The following is a 23,723-nucleotide window of genomic DNA, read 5'->3' as shown; positions in this document are numbered from 1 at the left end:
AGCTGTAGGAGTAGTTAACCAAGTGAATTAAGGAATTTCGTGAGCTTTAAGCATCCTTAGCTAAGGTACACACTTAGTTTGGTTTAACCTAGAGATTTTCCACTCTTATAGTTAAGTGATTGTTTCTTTCTTGTGTAAAGCATGTTTATGAAATGAATTTATGTATGATATGTGTATTATTATGTGTATATTGAGTATATTACATAAGTATAACATGCTAAGGTTCATTAGAGATGTTTCAATTGACTAAACAACACTTATACACTAAGTCATTACGATTATGCTTCTAAATGGGATGTGCTTAGTACATGAACTTATATAGTAATTGATAATTGGTAATCTCTTGATGAAATAGATGTTGAGTATTATTTAAGTCTCCTAAGACATAATTGGTTAAGTTCTATCAAAGTTATTATGTTAAAAACTAGTTTTAAGTATGAAAACCCTAAATCTTCTCAACTATCAAAGTAAGGGTAATTGAAAGGAGTTGATAAGAGTTATGAGTATTAAGGATGAGTTGATAAGGATTTTGAGTATTGAGGTTTAAAGTATAAACCATTAAATATCTTATTTTATAAATATGAAAGTGAGGCATGAATAGGCACCCCGAGTTAGGGCGGGTAGAGTCCCTAGCTGTTGCCTTCCAGGAGGGCTAATCCCTGGCGTTATAGGACATGTCCGGGTAAGTCTTGCAAGCATAAAAATAAAAGGCTGGGTGACGACCCTCACTAGTTTGGAGACAGCTGGTACTGCGTGGTACCCTTTCCACTCGCGTTCATGCCAAACGATTGATTTTGTGAAACCATAGTAACTAAGTTAAGGGTGATTATCTGTTATTATAACTATGTGTTAGTTTTCAAAATACACCTAAACTTGTATTTTCTATTATACAGTGTGTACTCAGCTTTGCTGATTGTTTTGTCATTTCTGTGGCCTGTCACTCGGTGGGTGGCAGAGTTTGATTTGATGCAGGTTGGTACGAGGATATGTGATGAAGGTGTTTACTTTTGTAATAGACTTTCAATAATGTAAATTAAGTAATGACATCTATATACATATGTTTACATAGTTAAGCAAGTGATAGACTACTGAACTTTAGTCAGTTTTTGGTGTATGTAACCTAAGAGCTCTTATGAGGACAGCTTTGTATGCATTAAGTAATGTATAAAGTATGTTTTTGAGGTAATTCGATATTCTCTTCCTTATAATTTGAGAATGTCATGGTAATAGTCCAAATCTTAGTTTGATAACGCTTCCGTTGTGATTAAACGATGTTGATTAAGATTAGTGGAGGTTTGGGCTGTTACAAGTGGTATCCGAGCTAAATTAAGACATTAGAATGTATAAGTATGACTATTCTATGTTATTATAAGGTGATTACTATGAAGTTTGAGTTGGACTAGTTGTTAATTGATGTTATGTTTTGATGATGTAGATGAATCCAGGAAGTAGAGGGGAGCCAATAGTGATTGAAACTTCTGATTCTGAGGATACATGGACAGACCCTTTTGAAAGCATAGGTGAAGATATTCCAGGGGTTCGTGAACCAGACACTCTATTCTCTGCTAGCTTATGTTATACTGATGCACCTGCTTGTGCAAGACAAGTAATGAAGGCAATTGTGGAATATAATCAAGTAATGGGCCGGGGAGAAGAAAACCCATATGCTCGTCCGGAAGTTCAAGCTTATACATTAGTAAAGACTTTGCCTTTGAATGATCCATGGAGAGATCTTATGGAAGAATACTGGAAGATATTAGACTATTATATTCCTGACAGAGAATTAAGGGGGTCAGAAATCGACTATGTTACGATAGACAAGAAGTTGATACAATGGAATAGTTGAGGAAGTTTATAGGAGGATCCAAGAAGTGGATCGTAAGGGGAGAAAAGAGGGTACTATCATAACATATGAAGAGTATAAGACTAGGAAAATGAAGGAAGTAGAGGCTCAAATAGATTGGGAAAATGCTAGAATGGGTGGTGGTAACAAGAATAAGGAAGTGCCTCCTAAAAAGAGGAAGTTTGAGGATGAAGCAGGTCCTAGTAGGATAACTAAAAGCAGGGTTGAAGAAGTTAATCAGCCGAGAAAGACCATAAGGAAATTGAGTATATAAATATTAGTTCTGATAGTGAAGAAACTGAAGAGGAGGATCCGGAAATGGAAATAGAAGAGGTTGAGATAGAAGATGACGGAATAGAAGATCAGAACATAGAAGGAGATGAAGATATCGAAGATGAAATCAGTTACTCTTATGAGGGTAGCTCAAGTTACGATTCGGATTTCAAACCAGGACAGATAGATTCAGGGAGTAGTAGTGACAGCGGTTACGTACGAGATACTTTTCGACTAGATTAGATTGTTGGAAGGAACTTAAAGTGAAAATGATCTTTTTTTTGGGTATATGATGTTAGGATATATATAAGTATACTAACTTTTGGGCCTATGAGCCGTGTATATGTATTAGAATATAGTAGTATTAACTAATGTAAATAGTATATACATATGTAGCTAGTATTATTGATTACTCGGATATGGTTGTATAAGTTGAAACTATATGCTTCTATATAAGAGCAAATTTTGGTGTGCATATGTGATTGTTCTTTACTTTACTTTTATGTTATGTGCTTAATTTAATAAGTGGGAAGGTAATAGTATTTCATTTTCTTTAATTAGGATGGTAGGAACTAGAGCTGGTGCTTCATCATCAGGATCTGGTGACTCAACTCACCAAATGGAGGCTAGAATTAACCAGTTAGAAAATATGAATACCCGATTGTTGAATCTGTTGGAGAATAACCAGGCAAATAAGGATACAGATGATGAGGGAAATTTTATAAAAGGTTAGCATCACACAATCCTAGGACTTATGATGGGGAACCTGATCCAGTAAAGTTCGAGGATTGGATCGCTTATATGGAAAAACTCCTGGATATGGTGAATTGTCCAACCAATCTAAGAGTGAAGTTAGCATCATTCTATTTAGATGGACAAGCAGATATGTGGTGGAAGACTGTGAAAAATATTGCTCAACGACCTGATTTTACTTGGGATAAGTTCCTTGAGAAATTACGGGAAAGGTTTTATCCTCCAGCACTTCAGACTAAGAAGGAGTGTGAATTCCTTACCTTACGCCAGGGTAAGATGTCGATAGTAGAATATACGGCGAAGTTTGTCGAGTATCCCGATTCGCACCTGACTTAGTGAAGTCGGAAAAGTTCAAGGTGACACGGTATTTCGAAGGATTGAATTTCACTTATCAGAAGAGAGTTGGACATTGTATCAATTTTCAAGAATTATATGATAGAGCATTGGCGCAAGAAAGGATTAGTGAAAAGAGAACGAAATAAACAAAAGAAGGAATTTTGGTAGCGAGGAAGAAGAGAAAAGTAAGAAGCCTCGAGTTGTTCAACCGATTGTACGTACGCCAAACTTTCAACAACCTACTCAACCAAAAATCGAGGATGTTTTCGATGTGGAAGGATGCATTTTGGAAGGAATTGTGAAGGAAAGTCTATATGTTTTGAGTGCAAGAAACCTGGGCACATTGCTAAAGACTGCCCCGAAACGACTAAGAAGAATGTGAAGGAAGCTGGATATGTAAGAACACAAACTGGACCTAGCAGATTCGGAATGAGTAATGCAAAAGGGAACCAAGGTGCATCGACTTTTAATCGCAATAATCAAAGAGGATCGTATGCCAATCCAGGGAAGGTAGCTGGAAGAATGTATGCCATGGGCACTGAAGAAGAGGCACAACCCGAGTTTGTCGAAAATGATAATCTGGATGCCAATGGAAGCGGGGAGGCTGAACTTGTTAAAGATGGAGGTAATGTAATCTCCGGAACTTTCCTTGTGAATTATGTACCTGCATATGTTCTTTTTTATTCTGGAGCATCCAACTCCTTTATATCCCATTCGTTGCTTAAAAGATTGAATCCAACCCCAAAACAGTCAAAAATTGACTTAGCAATAGACCTTCCTGATGGTTTACGAGTTAAGTGTGAGAATTTATGTAAAGAATGTTGTATAAGTATAGCGGGTACTGAGTTGATGGCCGATTTGGTACAATTTGAATTAGGGTATTATGATGTAATTTTGGGAATGGACTGGCTTAGTAAATATGAAGCTGTAATTGAATGTGAAGCACAGACGATCCAGTTAAAAACTCCACAAGGTGGTAAAATCGTATATCAAGGAGTTATGAAGAAATCGAGAGTGAAAATTGTTTCCATGATGAAGATTGCTAAGGAGGTAAGAAGAGGGAGAAATGCTTATTTGTGCCATGTAATTGACACAACCACAAGTCCCTTAAAAGTAGAAGAAATTCCGATAGTGAAGGAATTCCCAGATGTATTTCCGGAAGAATTACCTGGATTACCCCCTAGACGTGTAGTGAACTTTCACATCGATTTAGTGCCAGGAGCTACGCCTATTTCCAAACCAGTATGGCCCCTGCAGAGATGGTTGAATTAAAGAAACAATTAGAGGAGTTGTTGCAGAAGGGATACATTAGACCAAGTGTATCTCCATGGGGAGCCCCTGTTTATTCGTTAAGAAGAAAGATGGAACAATGAGACTGTGTATAGATTACAGGGAGATTAATAAAATTACAGTCAAGAATAGATATCCTCTTCCTAGAATAGATGATTTATTTGACCAGTTAAAAGGTGTTGAGGTTTTCTCCAAGATAGATTTGAGATCAGGATACCATCAAATGAGGATTGCTGATGAAGATATTTCTAAAACAGCGTTTAGAACAAGATATGGTCATTATGAGTTTGTGGTAATGCCTTTTGGGTTGACGAATGCTCCAGCTGCATTTATGGATTTAATGCAGAGATATTTTAAGGCTTATTTAGATCAATTCGTAGTGGTCTTTATTGATGATATACTAGTGTATTCGAAGAATAAAAGAGACCACGAGGATCATTTACGGATAGTATTAAATGTACTGAGAGAAAAGAAGTTATATGCTAAGTTAAGTAAGTGTAATTTTTGGTTATCTGAAGTATCATTCTTAGGGCATGTAATTTCAAAAGAGGGAGTGATGGTTGATCCTGAGAAGATAAAGGCGATTGTGGAATGGCCAGTACCAACAAATATCTCAGAAGTACGGAGTTTTATGGGTTTAGCAGGGTATTATAGGAAGTTTGTGGATAACTTTTCAAGGATTTCCCTACCTATTACATCACTGATACGGAAAAATGTGAAATTCCAATGGTCGGAAAAATGTGAGAAGGCTTTTCAAGAATTGAAGCGAAAGCTAACTAGCGCACCCGTGTTAACCCTGCCGACTGATAAGGAGGAATAGAGATATACAGTGATGCATCAAAAGAAGGGTTGGGATGTGTATTGATGCAGAAAGGGAAAGTTATAGCTTATGCCTCTAGACAATTGAGACCTCATGAGGGAAATTATCCTGTGCACGACTTGGAGTTAGCTGCTGTTGTATTTGCTTTGAAGTTGTGGAGACACTATCTATATGGTGTTCCATGTAAAATCTTTACTGATCATAAAAGTTTAAAGTATATCTTCACACAGAAGGAATTGAATATGCGACAGCGAAGGTGGTTGGAATTGATCAAGGACTATGAGATAGACATCCAATATCATCCAGGAAAAGCCAATCGAGTGGCTGATGCTCTAAGTCGAATACCTAGAAGAATGGTGAATGGACTCATTTCTGTACCACAAGAAATTTATGAGGAGATGAGGAGATTAGACCTAGTCATTGTACAAAAAGGAGAAGCTCAAGGTATCCTTAATGCAATGACTATTCAACCAACTTTATTCGATGAAATTATTCAGAAACAACAACATGACCCATTCCTGAAGACATAAGATGTAAGATAGAAAATGGGGAATCTACTGATTTTCACCTTCATGAGAATGGAGGTATTATGATTCATAATCGATGGTGTATTCCAGATGACCGTGAATTGAAGGATAAAATTTTAAGGGAATCCCATAATAGCCCTTATTCCATTCACCCAGGAAGAGATAAACTTGTGAAGGACCTCAAGAAAACATTTTGGTGGAAGGGACTTAAACGAGATGCTTCGAGATTTGTGGCAAAGTGTTTGACATGTCAAAAGATTAAATTCGATCGAGGGAAGATGCCAGGGATGCTACAACCTTTACCAATACCTGATTGGAAGTGGGACTCTGTATCTATGGATTTTATCATAGGATTGCCTCGCTCAAGAAAGTCAAAAGATTCTATATGGGTGATTGTGGACAGACTGACAAAGACGGGTAGATTTATTGCCATGAAGACTACTTGGACAATGAAGCAGATGGCAGATGCATATATTCAAGAGATCATACGATTGCATGGTACCCCACGGACTATCATCTCCGATAGAGATACTCGTTTTCTATCCCATTTTTGGGAGAAGTTACAAGAAGCATTTGGAACACGACTAAATATGAGTACAGCATTTCATCCGTCTACTGATGGACAGACAGAAAGAACAATTCAAACACTAGAAGACATGCTACGAGCTTGTGTAATGGAACTCCAAGGATCATGGGAGGATCATTTAGCACTAATTGAGTTTTCATATAATAATAGCCATCATTCAAGCATTGGAATGGCTCCTTATGAAGCACTGTACGGTCGAAGGTGTCGTATGCCGATATGTTGGGATGACTTAAATTATCAAGTATCAACTGGACCTGAATTAATTCAAGAGACAATGGAGCATATTAAAATGATTCAGGAAAAGATGAAAGCGGCACAAGATCGTCAGAAGAAGTATGCTGACTTAAGAAGGAGAAAGTTAGAATTTGAAGTTGGAGATAAAGTATTTCTCAAGATTTCACCTACACGGGGAGTGAAAAGATTTGGAGCAAAGGGGAAACTAAGTCCAAAGTATGTCGGTCCATATGAGATTCTGAGTAGAGTTGGAGAGGTAGCATACGAACTTGCTCTACCCGTGGAACTGTCCAAAGTACATAACGTGTTTCATGTGTCTCAATTGAGGAAATATATTCATGACCCATCCCACGTGCTATCCTATGAACCACTGAAGATAGATGAGACATTAACATATGAAGAAAAACCGTTACAAATATTAGACCATCGAGAAAAAGTATTAAGACAGAAAACAATTCCGCTTGTAAAGGTGTTGTGGTCTAATCACGGAGAAGAAGAGGCTACTTGGGAAAAAGAATCTGATATGCGGGATCGATATCCACAATTATTCCAATAAGGTAAATATTTCAAGTTTCGAGGACGAAACTTCTTTTAAGAGGGGTAGAATGTAATAGCCCTAAGAAGCCCTAACTCAAAACCCTGATTATGTGCTAAAGCATGAGATCGTATTAAAGTAACTACAGAGCAGTCTAACTGTGTATTTCCTATGATATTATGTTTAATTAGTTAACTTATATGTTTTACGTAAGTTAATTGACTACTTCATATAGAGTTATAGGATTTTAAGGTTCTAGGTGGAAGATAGTTACTTGAAACTATCAGTTATGCTAAGTTTCATTTGGTTGTAGTGCTTAAAGTAGATTAGAATACTCTCCAACACCATACGAGGACAAAAGTAGGTAAGATCTACCATTCTTATTGGTAAGAAGACTTTGGAAACCAATAGATAAGTTGAAAAGTCCTTGAGAGCCTTAAACATTAAGATTGTGAAAATCGTATAGAGATTGTTTTATCGGGTAACGATGACCTTCCAGTTAAAGAGCCTTTCGGGATTGAATCCGAGCTCAGAACCTAACCAAACTTGATATATGACATGCTTAGATGTCTTAAGGTTAAAATGGTCATTTAAGCCCAAGAATTACGTGGCTTAATAAGGTAAATTGCTTACATAGTAAAACCTGGCCAGCTGAAATTACAGCTCAGACCTATCCTCAAAGAAAGCTGCTTAGCAGCTACTCAAGTGTCGATCTCTCAAAGCCCTTTGATGCATGAAAGCCAACACATTAGGCTAACACCTCAAGCAAGAATCACCAGAAACTCCAAGAAACCGACGTTGCCCAGATCACTTTTCCCTCCTCCTTGGGTACCGCCAGAACAGGCTATAAAAGGCTGTTCTGGGTTTTCGTCTCCTTTCTCATATTTTCTCCTCTTTGACACCACTTTTCTCTACATAGAACTCTTCTAAACATCCATACAGAGTTGTACAAGCTTTGGTTCCAACCTTTAGACCATAAAATCATATAGAAAACCTTGTTCAAGGTCACATAAGTTGCTGTAAGTTCAACAGTTTACATCTCTTGTATTTAAGCTTAGTTTTTCATATCTATAAGCTTGTTGAAACTAATCTTTAGCATTTTATACATTCAGGGGAAGCTGTAGGAGTAGTTAACCAAGTGAATTAAGGAATTTCGTGAGCTTTAAGCATCCTTAGCTAAGGTACACACTTAGTTTGGTTTAACCTAGAGATTTTCCACTCTTATAGTTAAGTGATTGTTTCTTTCTTGTGTAAAGCATGTTTATGAAATGAATTTATGTATGATATGTGTATTATTATGTGTATATTGAGTATATTACATAATATAACATGCTAAGGTTCATTAGAGATGTTTCAATTGACTTAAACAACACTTATACACTAAGTCATTACGATTATGCTTCTAAATGGGATGTGCTTAGTACATGAACTTATATAGTAATTGATAATTGGTAATCTCTTGATGAAATAGATGTTGGGTATTATTTAAGTCTCTAAGACATAATTGGTTAAGTTCTATCAAAGTTATTATGTTAAAAACTAGTTTTAAGTATGAAAACCCTAAATCTTCTCAACTATCAAAGTAAGGGTAATTGAAAGGAGTTGATAAGAGTTATGAGTATTAAGGATGAGTTGATAAGGATTTTGAGTATTGAGGTTTAAAGTATAAACCATTAAATATCTTATTTTATAAATATGAAAGTGAGGCATGAATAGGCACCCCGAGTTAGGGCGGGTAGAGTCCCTAGCTGTTGCCTTCCAGGAGGGCTAATCCCTGGCGTTATAGGACATGTCCGGGTAAGTCTTGCAAGCATAACAATAAAAGGCTGGGTGACGACCCTCACTAGTTTGGAGACAGCTGGTACTGCGTGGTACCCCTCTCCACTCGCGTTCATGCCAAACGATTGATTTTGTGAACCATAGTAACTAAGTTAAGGGTGATTATCTGTTATTATAACTATGTGTTAGTTTTCAAAATACACCTAAACTTGTATTTTCTATTATACAGTATGTACTCAGCTTTGCTGATTATTTTGTCATTTCTGTGGCCTGTCACTCGGTGGGTGGCAGAGTTTGATTTCGATGCAGGTTGGTACGAGGATATGTGATGAAGGTGTTTACTTTTGTAATAGACTTTCAATAATGTAAATTAAGTAATGACATCTATATACATATGTTTCATAGTTAAGCAAGTGATAGACTACTGAACTTTAGTCAGTTTTTGGTGTATGTAACCTAAGAGCTCTTATGAGGACAGCTTTGTATGCATTAAGTAATGTATAAAGTATGTTTTTGAGGTAATTCGATATTCTCTTCCTTATAATTTGAGAATGTCATGGTAATAGTCCAAATCTTAGTTTGATAACGCTTCCGTTGTGATTAAACGATGTTGATTAAGGTTAGTGGAGGTTTGGGCTGTTACAATTAGTCATTGCGTTCCTATGTGTCATTTAGATATAGTGAATCAGCTGTTACGATAAAGCTAAAAGCATTCTGCCTATCAAGGTAGAGAGCAACAAATATCCAAGTAAGCTAGTTGTGGTTCTGTTTTTAACTGGTAGCAGACGGGAGGTTGATCATTTAGGAGCTGCACGGATTAGCATTGCTAAGTGAAGATAACCTGCAAGGTTATCCCAAAAACTGAAGAATAAAGAAGAAAAGGAGAGTTCAAAGAGTATAATTTATCCATTCACGGAAAGGCAAGAGATATTCCAAATAGAAAGAGCTGATAGATAACTTAATGTTTGTAGCAATATACACCCCTAAGGACCTGAACCTGCATAATGGTGTGAGAAAATAAAGGTTTTGGACAGAAATTTGTTCGTAATAAAGATAGAGTTATTAGGTATGCACTTCTCAGAGAGGCTTTTGTCCTACATTGTTCTCAAACATATACTTCAGCCTAGAAGGAAGGAGACAAGTGACTCTATCACTCAACAAGGGGCATTGGAACGTTAAAATATCTAATAAAATGCATTTTCTAGACGTTTCAAATGCATAATAGAAAGTGAATAAGGTATTTTCTAATAAAATGCAAGATTTCAAAGTCATAAATCCTTCATTTTTCTCTCGCTGCTAAACTGAATATGCAGTGCAATTAAACTTGTGTGTTGTTTTCCTCTTAGAATTCAAAAGAGAATGTTAGTTGTCCTTGCATCAACATAACTCCTCCAACAAGAACCAGTAACACTTCTGATGGACAAAGACAGCTGCAAACTAAGGCTTTCCAAGGAAGTGGTCAAAATTCTAGAAATCTCTTAGATACAACGTACGCCAGAAACGAGTTTGAAAGTCCATGAGCTAAATTAAAGCTACAATCTAGAAATATAGTCAGCAGTGCTGGTAGTCCTGCTGCAGGACCTAGCTATCGTTCAGTTTAAAATAACTCTGCACAGACCCTTGAGGATATGAGGTGGCTGTTTTAAGTTTCAACTGCTGACTAGTTCAGTAGCTTTTAAAGAATGAATCTCCCTCAAAGGCATTATTCATATCAATCAAACCAAAACCATTTATAAATTTATCATTATAGGTATTAAAAAACAAATTTGCAGACCATATAATCATGCTTTCAGGAACTTTTGTTTAGTAATTGAACATGAACAGAATGTTTCAGGATACATTTGTATATTTAGACTTTCCCGAAGAACTGCAGCATAAATTTTGTTAAGTGATAGTTCACTTCTGAAACAACATGTAATTTATCTTCCAAACGTGCTAACACAATAAAAACCATTGTAAAAGAGCTATGAGTATGAGCCTAGACAGTCTGCTAACATTTTGTGGCGAATAGACCTTATGTATGCCACGGCTCACAAGACACAAGCAGCTGTAATCTATCTATATATATATATATCTATATATATATATATATATATATATATATATCTATATATATATATCTATAATATATATATATATCTATAATTATATATATAATATATATATATATATAATATATATATATATATATATATATATATATATATCGAAAATGGTCAGAGGTCCAAATACCTACCAAAGAAATTACAAGGCAGAATCTGTATTGATTAATATGACAAGTGGTACATATATTTTTAGAGTATGTTAGTGATATATGTCTAGCAGTGATATATGTTCTCCTTTTAGTATTGATCTTTAATCACATATGTTTGCAGGCTTCAACTAAATCAGGTTCTATGGCTGATTTTGGCAAGCCTCCAGTACAACAAAAGCAACAATGTCTAGGAGTTCAAAAGCAAATAGTTAAACACCCAATTACCAAGTCAAAGTCAATGTCTATGGCTGAATTTGTGAAGCAACCTGAAGAACAACAACCACAACCAAAGGGTCGAAATCACCAAAAGAGTTCACAAGTTGTCCGGACACAAAACAAGTTACAACAGAAGACATTTTGCTCTCCGAGGTCATTGTCAGCTTATCGTAATTTGCGGAGGACTAAATCAAATAGCGTGAATCTCAACCTTGAAATGGAAAGTCCTTCCACCAATGAAGTGGAAAATGATGCTTGTGAATCACCTCATGAAGTTCAAGTTCAACCTGAGGTCAGAGAGGATGAAAATATGGTAATTGAGAGTAGGGTTGATTATGGATCAGAAAATTCACCTCAACAAAGAACAGACTCTCTAAAGGAAGGTAACCTTTTGAGTTTTTTGTAACTTAGTTGTACTTGGATTTTTGATGGGAATCCTCTGTTTTATGCATTTGATTTATTTTCAGTAGTCTGTAATGTGCAATCTGTATTTTTAACGTTTAGAAGCAATCTATTAATTACACTAACACCTGCATATTTATAGCTCCAACAACCAAGAAGTGTCGAGGACCGACAAAGTTGGTTAAGGTTCATGATCGTACAAGAGAAGAGTGCCCTTTTCTTATTCTAAACTCTAATGGGCAGCCAATTGGACCCACAAATGAGATTGTTCAAGAATTCACTCGCTTTTTAGGAACAGTGTCGAAAAATTCCGAGCTTGCCCCGCTAAATTATGTTGATTGGCCAAGCCTACCCACACATGACATAATATGGGAATATGTTCTGGTTTGTATCCATCTTTCTTTGATTTAGTTAAGTACTTTGTCTGATTTACGGCTAATGGAGCATGTAATTAACAGGAGAAATACGTAGTCCCTAAAGAAGGAAGAAAGTGGGTAATGGAAACACTGAATGCTGGATGGCGTATCCATAAGTGTAGAACGAAAAAGAAACACTTCTATGCATGGGAAAGTGATGAACAAAGATGGGAAAAACGTCCAAAGACAATTCCAGAGTCTCAATTCAAAGATCTCTTGAACTATTGGAACAATTCCAAAATTGAGGTATATTAGTCTTTTCTAATTATTAAGTTTTTGGATGTTAAACATATTTTTAGAAGCTAACTATTCTAATTTGTTTTATTGCATAGGAAAAAAGTAAGAAGAACAAAAGGAATCGTGAATTGCTAGAGGATATGCATACTATGGGTCCAAATTCATATGCCATTTTACGTCATAAGTTGGTAATTACCTTTAATAATCAGTTTTTTCATATGCCATTTTATGATGGGATAACTTTTGGGGGTATTGTGTTATGTGTGCTGCATACCTCATAAACAGAATGACTTTGGAACTTCTCAGATACGTCACACTGTATTTCAGATTATTTGTAGGCAGCTTCTTTGGAACTTCTCAGATTTTATACCCTTCTTAGGTACTCAGATAGTCAAGAAGGGTATAAATCCTAGATATTGACACCAATAAGTTTGATGTCACTAGGATTGTCCATTTCTATGAAAGACTCTTCCTATATCACCAGTTTCACAAACTAGCTCCTCATCTTGAAGCCTTTCCAATTTCTATCACAAAAGAATATCACAATACAAATACCTCAGGATTTTAGCATGTTAGAATGAAAAATTGAAGCCTGCACAAGGTCTTGTAAATAAAAATCTTAAAATTCATAGCACCTATAGAAGTTTCATGAAGAATATTTGTTGAAACTAAAAGTTGAACCTACAGCCACTGACTTGTACAACACAACAGCAATGAAGACCATATGGACTTGAGAAAGTTTTGGATCATCTTTTTCACATTCCAAAAGATAAAGAGTAAACCCCCTTTGAGTTCAGATCATTTCCATTAAAAGTGAAGAAATATCCCCGCATTAATTTCAGATTCAGATTCAACCGTCATAAAATGTGAAGCCAGTAAGAATAATAAAGACGTGGATCTTGCTGCAGCAGCATTAGGAGATACATTAAGACGTGGATTGTCCATTTCTATGAAAGACTCTTCCTATGTCACTAGAATATGGCTAGAAAAAAACTATTTATCGTCTAGAAAAAAACTGTTTCGAACTAGAATATAATGACATCATATAATGACATTGTATTTGTTAATTTCTCCTTAATCACTACAGTCTTCAGTAACCTTCCAACCGTTAAAAGACGCATAAAAACAACAGGTCATCATGCTATTAGTTGTGTTGTACTAGGTTTGTACTCTTCACATTACGAAGCATGATGACCATAAAAATACATATTTGTTCTGTTTGTACTAGGTTTTTTGGTTACTCTTCATGTTTGCTACATGTACCTGAGCTTCATTTGATTCAGTCTCGTCTGTAGGCCTCTGCTCAAAATTATGTTCTAGCTGACTCATAAATTACTGGGACGGTGGCACACATGAGTCTCTTGCATTCTGCTTTGCAGCACACTTTTATATCATGCTTGTTCTGTTGAATAAGGTATTCTGATGAGATTGTTGCTGGCCTTTATTGATTCAGACTGAGGCCACATCCTTGTTTCTCTCTAAATATTTCTGCTTGGTGATCTAACAAATACAACATGTAGCTTAAAATCATTAGAGTAGTTGCTTAACACGCCTTGTTTCTCTCTAAATATTTCTGCTTGGTGATGGTTAAAGCTAAAATCTTTTTATGTACAGCAACAAGCTAATCCACACAAGCAAGAACCATCTCGAGCGAAGGTATACAAAGAATCTAGGTTGAGAGATTCGAAAAAGACATACAAAACAAGCTTCGTGAAAACAAAAGACAATATTGTGCGTTATATTTACTATATGCTTTCATATGTTATATATATATATTTAATATGTAGGTAATTATTCGTCATTTTTTCATGGAAGGAACAAATGGAGACTTTAGCATCTAAAGAACACGAACAAGGTGCTAATAGTGAGGATCCATACAATCAAGTGATTAAAAAGGTGGAGCATAGTGGACGTGTTCGCCTCTACGGGAAAGGTGTGACCAAAACTGATCTAAAGAAAGGGGGGACCAAATGTTGCTACATAATTCCTCAAGAATTCCTTCAAAGCATTCAAACGGGGTTGGTAGAACAACTACGAGAAGCTAATCCTGGTATAGATCTTGTGGTTCCCGACGTCCAAGTATCTTCTACTACCAAAGATGCAACTGCTACAAGCAATGAAGCCATTGAGCAGAATGGTGAACAAGAATTAACTTCCGGGACGGACTTGTTAAATCAGGTAAGATTTATGTACTAAATGTCTTTTATATCCCGTGATAGATTTATGCATTATATCATTTCTAGTCTTTTATGTACAACACCACCTACATTATGTTCCTAAGAAAATACTTTCTGCATCCCTGATTATTAGCATAATAATTTGTAACCACAATTTTTTTGGTATTATATATATATATATAAACTAATTCTTGCAAACAACACTGTTGATAATTTTTGTATATTTCTATAGGTACATGAAGCAGACAAAAATGTATCCCATGATCAAGAACAATTGCAATCACATAAATGACAAGTTCTTGGCTATGGATCTCGCCTAAAAGTGGAGCATGATTTTGGAATTAATTGGACGTACAACTAGCTAGAAATCTTATTTTTTTGGTAATATATTTACGCTACAATCAAGTAGATATTTTTTGGTGCATACATTATTTTAGGTTGGAAGTAAATATGTTTTGGTGGTCAAAGTACTCTTGGGATTTGATATATATATATATATATATATATATATATATATATGAAGTATTATATTAAGTACTTGGTATTGTAAATCGTCAAACGATTGGATGCTATATTTGGATATATTTATGGCTCTTTTTGGAATCTAAATTATCATCATGTTTATTTGGAATTTTTTTAATTATTTCAGCTTTGCATCAACATCAAATTAATAGGTCAATGTATCCATATTTAATTTATAGATACATTGTAGTAGCTTCAATATGCAAAAAGAGGAAATTGCAACGGTTCATGGGATACTATAGAGGCGTTGAATTAGATTTTGAAATGTGTTGCATCATATGTGATGCAACGGTTCATGGGATACCTTGCATAAATTTAATATGTGTTGCATCATACGTAATGCAACGGTTCATGGGATACCATAGAGGCGTTGCATTAGTCGATAAACATGCGTTGCTTCAGATATATTGCAACGGGTATTTGGTGTTGCAACTGACCGTTGCATTAGGCGTGCAAGACCGTTGCATTAGATCTAATGCAAGGGCAGCAACAACAACGGTTGCCTACCCGTTGCAATAGCTCTGTTGCAACGGTTATTGAGTCTATTGCAACGGTTTTCAGGGGTTGCAATAGCTCATTTATGTAGTAGTGAATCTTTATTCCACTCATGGTTAAGAGCACCCAAATAATATTAAGTACTTGATCTTATTTTTTCAATCATCATTAAGGGTGCCCTTATGAACAGATGAAGTTACTCTTATGAACAAATGGAGTTACTCTTATGACCAAATGGAGTTACTTGTATGAATATGTGGTTACTTTTAACAATCAAAGGGTGTCACTCCTATAAATAAATGTTGTTACTCTTATAAGCAAAATGGGATTACCTATGTGAATAAATAGGGTTACTCATCTGATTAAATGAGTTTTTTTCCCCTAAAAAATGAGGTTACTCGTATTAGTGTATTAATAAGTGGGGGTTAGTCTCTCTCTCAATCTTTTCATCATCCCAATAGCTCTCATTTATTATCCAACCCTCCTCATCGTCATAATAGCATGACTCCATGATACAGAAAAGTTATTTAAAAAAAATCACAAAAGAGAAAAAAAATATATACAATTTAGTCTCACCAAATAATAAAAACTAAATAAAACTACACCGTCTCCCCGGCAACGGCACCAAAATTGATAGGCTGTCGTAGAGCTGTCAAAAATAATTCATGCAAAACCTTCTAACAATGTAATAGGGTAAGTAGGGTCGAATCCACATAGTGATGGTTGTTCTAATCTAGCTTCTAAGGTATGGAGAAACTAAATAAGATCAGAAATATGTGAATTAAGGTTCTAAACTAATAAATAAAGAAAATCAAAGTAAAAAGATCTAGGGCAATAGCTAACCATGTTTATACTCATAAACTATCAAAAAAATCATCAATAGTTCAATTAATCAGATATCTAGAGCACAGGTTAATCCTACGGTCAGGGTATTAACGCTCTCAAATCAACATATGCTAGTACGATCACTCAATATAATCAGATTTGCTAATTGTAGGCAAGCCTCTAAAAGTAAGATCTTGGTGAATACAAACAATTATTAGTAATATTTAATTAGACAATTGATCAGTTTGCAAGATTAACAATAAAAACACTAATCAATTAGAGATATCAATAACTAATCAAACCATCAATAAATACATATCAAGAATCATAGCATATAAACATGGATTCCCAAACCCTAGAAATAAAAACTACTCTATCATAAAATAGATAATGAAATTAAAATCTACAAAGAAAAGCATAATGAAAGTGTAAGAATAGTGCCTTGAATGTGTGTTCGTCAAAATGCGACAAAGGGTGTTTTGGAGTATCGCCTGATCGGGTCGGGCGAGGCCGCCCGGTCGGGACCATGACAAAACTAAAGAAGCGTAGTAATTAGAGATGGCCCGATGTCATCGGGCAGGGGTACCCGATCAGGTGAAATCACCGAACTACGACATGGCAAGTTTCTCCCGACCTGGCGCGCAACAAAACTTGTTTTCACAATTACCGCCCGATCGGGCGGATGTCGCCCGACCCGATCGGGCGGGTGCCCGGTTTTTGCGGTAGACGCGTTTTGAGCCGCGGAGTATAAATAGGTTATTATACCTAATTGTTTGGACTACTAATTTAGTCTAATTCTCTTTGTAATCTGGTTTTCCTCATATTAATAAAATATTCTATCTTTTTGTCGTGGACGTAGCCAAATTGGTGAACCACGTAAATCTGTTGTCTGTTTTGCATTGTTTTGCATTCTTTATTTGTTTCTTTTTCACATCTGTCATAACAAATTGGTATCAAGAGCTTTGTGTTTGATCTGGGTGAGAAAGGTGTCTGGATTGAATGTGAAGATTGATAAATTCACTGGGAGGAATAGTTTCAGTCTGTGGCAAATCAAGATGCGGGCTTTACTGAAGCAACAAGGGTTGTGGGCACCGTTGACACAGAAGTCAACAAATTCAGTTACCGCTGAGATGACCACTCTGGAGGAGAAGGCTCATTCAACGATTTTGTTGTGTCTGGTAGATGACATAATCACTGAAGTCGCGGAGGAGGAAACCGCATCTGGTCTGTGGTTGAAACTAGAGAGTTTGTATATGACAAAATCTCTAACCAACGAGTTGCTTTTGAAGCAACGTCTGTTCAGTCTGAGAATGCAGGAAGGTATGCCTCTTAGAGATCATCTAGATCAATTAAATACAATTTTGCTCGAATTGTGTAATATTGATGTAAAGGTGGAGGATGAGGATGCTGCTTTAATCCTGCTTGTTTCTTTACCTATACTGTAACACCCCGATAATTCTCTCTTTCTAGAAAATACTTTTATAACAAATCTAGAGAATTACCCAGACATTATCGCCCGTGTGATAACGTTTCGGCTTACTCAGAATGTTGCAGCGGAAAACTTACTAAAATAAAAGCAACTTTATTAAACTTATGAAACCAAATGACAATGTCAAAACTAAACACACCAACTTAGACTATTGTCTGAAAATATAAACTCCTAGAAACAACTAATGTCACAAAAGCCTCTCCATTCCAGATTTCCCAATGGTATGCATCTTCAAACCTGTAATGTCAATGTTGTCTTGACTCTGCTCCCCCGAAGGATCACCACAGGATCAATAGACAAAGCCATGATCACAAACACAGACAAGCACGTAATCAGACAAGCTGAGTACTACATATCTGGTATACATAACCCTAAACATGATACTACAAAATATACTTGCAGGAATAAATAATAATAACATATAACAAACTGCAGATGACTCTTACTGAACTAGACTATATTTTATTTCTTTTTTAAATGGAATAGTTATGGGACGAGTTGTCTATACTGAAGTAGGAGATATGGGAGCTACCACATATTCCAATTGACCTGCGATATCGAGGAACCTTTGAGCTAAAGAGGAAAGGTGATCAATCCAATCCTAGGAAAATACATATCACAGGCGGACTATGTCCAACCTCTAGAATGGCACCAGTCTAAAGTCTATAACTGATGTGTCTATTTTATATTGTATTTTACCCCCGTTCCCCTTGAATTATTGATATTAATTGCGCTCTTTGGAGCCCTTTTTAGTACTATGTGTGTCTTGTAGTGTGGTTGTGTTTTCAGATTGACTTTTGTAGGAAAAATCATATTTTGGTGCATTTCCTAATCCTTGATATCGCTACATGAGACATGAAGTCGGGACGCGCGAAAATCTCACATTTGGCTAAAAACCTGATGACCGCCCGACCGGGCGACATCTGCCCCGACTGGTCGGCGATTCTAGTCAAAATTCGGATGCTGAAACTCCAAGTGAAATTGCTCCCGCGCCCGACCGGGTGAAATCCGCTCCGGCGGGTCGGGCGAACTTTACTTAGTCGATTTTCTGAAAAGTTAAGCTGCCAAGCCTTTCCACTTACGGGCCCGACCGGGCAAAAAATCCGCCCGGGCGGTCGGGCGAGGCGAGGGATAATCATGCTGAAAGGCGCCCGGCCAGGTGCGAAGAAGGAACATCATACCTGGCGACCGCCCGACCGGGCGAAATCCGCCCGACCGGGCGAAATCCGCCCGACCGGTCGGGCGAGACGATCTTTGAGCGTTTTAAGCGCGGGTTGCGCCACATATAAATACTATTTTCTTAGAATTAGAAATTACGCCTTTTTACTAGAGAATACATTTTATAACTTTTTAGAGAGTTTTTGAGTTTACTCCATTGTTGAACATTGATTACTACGCTTTGATTCCTTCAAGTAAAGACTAAGTTTTCTTAATCTCTTCTTTCCTTTCATTATTATTATGTCTCTTAATTTGTTTATTATTTGCTTTGTTATTTCAATTATGAGTGAGTAGTCTATTAATCTAGGGTTAAGTTAAACCCTAGCAATGATTTAATATATGAATTCTTCCATTAATCCCAAGTTTATATGATCAATTGTTCTTGTTTGATTGGATTGTTCTTATGCTCATTATAGATACTAGGGATAGGTGTTTTGATTTGACTCCGTATATCTTATTCTCAATGGGAATTGAATCTAGATGGTTTTGTTGATCCAATCAATGGTATGAATATCTTCTATGGGAATAGTTAGATAGGATTGCTAGGAATTTAATTGTGATGCTATGCTTAATGTCTCTTTCTTGCATGATTCCAGGGAGTAGGTTTGATTGCTTGTTTAGAGTAGCCATTGGTACTCGGGAGAGGTCTTTGGTAATTATAGGGTGCATTACTCCTCTTGAATTCGTTGATTATGTTTATTTGGGATGGAAATTATTCATGTATTGGTCATGCTAGTGGTGATGCTTAATTCTAGATGTTTTAATTAACTGATTATACCTTGTGCGTTTCTAGTGATTGTCATAGTTAGCGTTAGTATTAGTTCAACACCCCTTTCATCATTGTTTGTCACTCGTTTAGTTAGATTGAGTCAAGATATCTAGTGTTTGATATTGTTTGTCCCTGTGGATTCGACCCTGATTTGCTCTGCTAGATATTTAGGTAGTTAGTTAGGTAATTATTTTTGATAGGTGCGCGACACGCCTACCAAATTTTGGCGCCGTTGCCGGGGACTAACGGTATTAGATTAGTTTATCTGTGATTGATTTAGCTAAACAGTCTTTGTTCGATCATTGTCACTCTATTTGCTGTTTGATCTCTTTTCTTTCAGTCTTTTTGTTGCATGCGCACTCGTAGCAAGGGTTCACAAGATCTGATTACTCTTGATCGCGAGATCGAGGCTACAGCAAGACGATTAGGAAGTCGAAGAAGACAACAACAACAAGAACCAACAATGGGAGATAAAGCACCACCAAAGTCTCTACGGGAATATGCTATGCCCGATGAGACCACCACCACCATAAACAGACCGACAACCGCTGCCAATCATTTCGAGCTCAAGCCACAATTCATCCAGTTTATCTCACAGGATTCCTATGCGGGAACACCCAAAGAGAGCCCTACTGATCATTTGGCTAACTTTTTAGAAAAATGCAATACTTTGAAATTAACTAATGTTTCTGATGATTTAATTCGGTATTGTGCTTTTCCTTTTCTCTCAGGGACGAAGCAAAGGAATGGTTTAAGAAGAAGAAGTGAGGAAGATTGCCACATGGCCAGAACTGAGAAGGCTTTTCTTTACAAGTTCTTCCCTCCTATGAGAACTTCCAAGTTCAGAAACGAGATATCTGGCTTTCAACAACATGAATTGGAGTCTCTCTATGAAGCATGGCAGAGATACAAGGCTTTGCAAAGGCAGTGTCCACACCACGGCATTCCTGAGTGGTTGCTGATTCAGACATTCTACAATGGTCTGAAGCATGAAGTTCGAAGTTCTATTGATGCGCATCTGGCGGTACTTTCATGGCAAAAACTCCAGAAGCCGCGAAGACATTGTTGGATGATATGGCTGCCAACAATTACCTGAATGACTGGAGTATATCTCGTGGAGCCCTAAAAAGGGAGGTAAGTATGAGGTTGATGCTATTGCTACTTTAACTAACACTGTGCAAGTTTTAGCAGCTAAAGTTGATCAGTTGAGTAGCGGACCAGTAGCGCCTTGTGAGATTTGTGAAGTGCAAGGTCACTCCTTTACTGAGTGTCAATATAATAATATGGGAGCGGGAACTGAGCATGTCAATGCCCTCCAAACACAAACACAAGGCCACAAAATAACCCATACTCAAACACATTTAACCCAGGTTGGAAGCATCACCCAAATTTCTCCTACAAAAATAACCAACCTCAACCTCCACACACCAACTACTCCCAGCCACCTGGTTTCCAACAAAGACCACCATTTAACCCTTCATCATCATCCTCTCGACCCAACCTTGAGACTATCATGGAGAATTTAGCTTCCTCTCAGGCAAAGCAAGTTGAATACCAAGCCAAGCAGAATGAATTCTTCAACAATTCTCTCAACAAATCACTGCTCATAATAAATTAATGGAGAGTCAGATGACCCAACTAGCCCAAAAGGTAAGCCACCTCTCTAAACCTTCAGGCCAACTTCCTGGGCAAACCGAACCAAATCCTAAGGGAGACATCAATGCCATTTCATTGAGGAGCGGTAAAGAATTGCAAGAGCCTACAAGGAGGGTAACTGAGCAAAACAGCACTGCAAAAGAGGTTATAGAGTTGAGTGAAGAAGTTCAAGAGAAGACGGGTTTGGAAGATGAAGCTAAGAAGCCTGAGAAGGAGGAACCCACTGTCATTCCTATTAAACCATACAAGCCACCTGTTCCGTTCCCTCAAAGATTGGCACAGGCAAAACTTGAAAAGAAATATGGGAAGTTCCTTGACATCCTGAAGAAGCTACACATCAACATACCTTTCTTGGATGCCATATCTGAGATGCCTTCTTACGCTAAGTTTTTGAAAGACATGCTCTCTAACAAACGAAAAATTGAAGAAAATGTCACTGTTTCACTAACTGCTGAGTGTAGTGCTATTTTGCAGAATACGCTTCCAGAAAAGCTAGGAGATCCGGGCAGCTATTCCATTCCGGTCAAGCTTGGAGATATTGCTATCAAGAATGCTTTGTGATCTTGGGGCTAGTGTTAGTCTCATGCCGTTATCTATCTGCAAGCAACTCAACATGGGCGAACTAAAACCCACACGCATCTCTCTACAACTAGCTGACAGGACAGTGAAGTTTCCACTTGGTATATTGAAGATGTTCCTCTTCGAGTGGGTAAATTCTTTATTCCTGTGATTTTGTCGTCATGGAGATGAAGGAGGATGCACAAGTTCCCATAATTCTTGGAGACCTTTTTGGCCACTGCTGGAGCCATTATTGACATGAAGAAGGGTAAAATCACTTTTGAAGTAGGTGATGAAAAGATGGAGTACACACTCACAAACTCCATGACTTCTCCTTCTATGGGAGAAACTGTTTATAGAGTGGATGCTCTTGATGAGGTGATAGAAGCGAGGCTTTCAATCTGCAACTGGATGATTCGCTACAAACGGTCTTGATGGGTAGTGCTGATGAGGAAGATTGGGAGACTAAGGAATACAAGAGACTTCTAGAGGAGACACAGCACTGAATCTGAAGAGCCTCTCCAGGAGTTGCTGCATTCGGAGGACACTAAGGAGAGTACTACGCCTCCTAAGGTAGAACTGAAACCTCTCCCCTCTACTTTGAAATATGTGTTCATGGGTCCCAATGATACATACCCTATTATTGTTAATGCTGAGCTTGATGACATTCAAATTGAAAAATTGCTCGTTATTTTAAGGAAATATAAGAATGTCATTGGGTACACCATTGATGATATTAAGGGTATTAATCCCTCATTTTGCATGCACAAAATCATTCTTGAGGACGAACATGCTTCTTCTATAGAATCTCAACGAAGACTTAATCCAAATATGATGGAAGTAGTCAAGAAAGAGGTTCTTAAATTGCTTGATGCAGGTATAATCTACCCTATCTCAGATAGTAAGTGGGTTAGCCCTGTTCAAGTAGTCCTTAAGAAAGGAGGTATGACCGTTGTCAAGAATGATAAGGGTGAGCAAGTCCCACTAGAACTGTGACAGGGTGGCGCATGTGTATTGATTATAGACGATTGAATAAGGCCACCCGCAAGGATCATTTTCCCCTCCCCTTCATTGATCAGATGTTAGAAAGACTGGCAAAACATTCCTTTTTTTGTTGGTTGGATGGATACTCTGGTTTTTTCCAAATTCCTATTCATCCAAGTGACCAGGAAAAGACTACATTCACATGTCCTTATGGCACCTTTGCATATCGAAGGATGCCATTTGGACGTGTAATGCTCCTGCCACTTTTCAGCGTTGCATGATGGCAATTTTTTCCAGTCTTATTGAGAACTCTATGGAAGTATTTATGGATGACTTCTCCGTCTATGGAACATCTTTTGACGTTTGCCTTGCTAATTTACAAAAGGTGCTCCATAGATGCAAAGAAGTTAATTTGATTCTCAACTGGGAAAAATGTCATTTTATGGTGCAACAAGGAGTCGTTCTGGGTCATATTGTTTCTCATCGGGGCATTGAAGTCGACAAAGCAAAATAGAGGTCATTGAGCGTT

The 23,723-nt window shown here is 37.2% G+C and overlaps 2 protein-coding genes and 1 non-coding gene across 3 annotated transcripts; 2 read left to right on the top strand and 1 right to left on the bottom strand.

Annotated features, from left to right (window-relative positions):
• Positions 1-2,678: 2,678 nt before the first annotated feature.
• On the top strand, positions 2,679-3,205 carry LOC130591066 (uncharacterized). The gene is made up of 2 exons (XM_057393969.1): positions 2,679-2,844; positions 2,892-3,205. Exons 1-2 carry the CDS (start codon positions 2,679-2,681, stop codon positions 3,203-3,205), a joined length of 480 nt encoding a protein of 159 aa, XP_057249952.1.
• An 11,110-nt stretch (positions 3,206-14,315) lies between these two features.
• LOC109133568 (uncharacterized) lies at positions 14,316-14,970 on the top strand. The gene is made up of 2 exons (XM_048640684.2): positions 14,316-14,679; positions 14,911-14,970. The coding sequence occupies exons 1-2, from the start codon at positions 14,323-14,325 to the stop codon at positions 14,968-14,970; spliced, it is 417 nt and encodes a 138-aa protein (XP_048496641.1). The 5' UTR covers positions 14,316-14,322.
• A 5,864-nt stretch (positions 14,971-20,834) lies between these two features.
• On the bottom strand, positions 20,835-20,941 carry LOC125496216 (small nucleolar RNA R71). The gene has a single exon (XR_007272913.2). It is a non-coding gene; the product is annotated as a small nucleolar RNA R71 (small nucleolar RNA).
• Positions 20,942-23,723: the final 2,782 nt, after the last annotated feature.

Source organism: Beta vulgaris, chromosome 4 (assembly GCF_026745355.1).
Source record: "Beta vulgaris subsp. vulgaris cultivar EL10 chromosome 4, EL10.2, whole genome shotgun sequence".
Lineage (NCBI taxonomy): Eukaryota > Viridiplantae > Streptophyta > Magnoliopsida > Caryophyllales > Amaranthaceae > Beta > Beta vulgaris.
The sequence above is the reverse complement of the archived record's forward strand: the minus strand, read 5'-3'. Positions and strand labels throughout refer to the sequence as shown.

Bases quoted from the DNA above. Each gene is read 5' to 3' on its own strand.
- LOC109133568 (XM_048640684.2), top strand. From the start codon at position 14,323: ATGGAGACTTTAGCATCTAAAGAACACGAACAAGGTGCTAATAGTGAG. The intron at 14,680-14,910 runs GTAAGATTTATG...ATATTTCTATAG, and splicing joins GGACGGACTTGTTAAATCAG to GTACATGAAGCAGACAAAAA.
- LOC130591066 (XM_057393969.1), top strand. From the start codon at position 2,679: ATGGTAGGAACTAGAGCTGGTGCTTCATCATCAGGATCTGGTGACTCA. The intron at 2,845-2,891 runs GTTAGCATCACA...AACCTGATCCAG, and splicing joins TGAGGGAAATTTTATAAAAG to TAAAGTTCGAGGATTGGATC.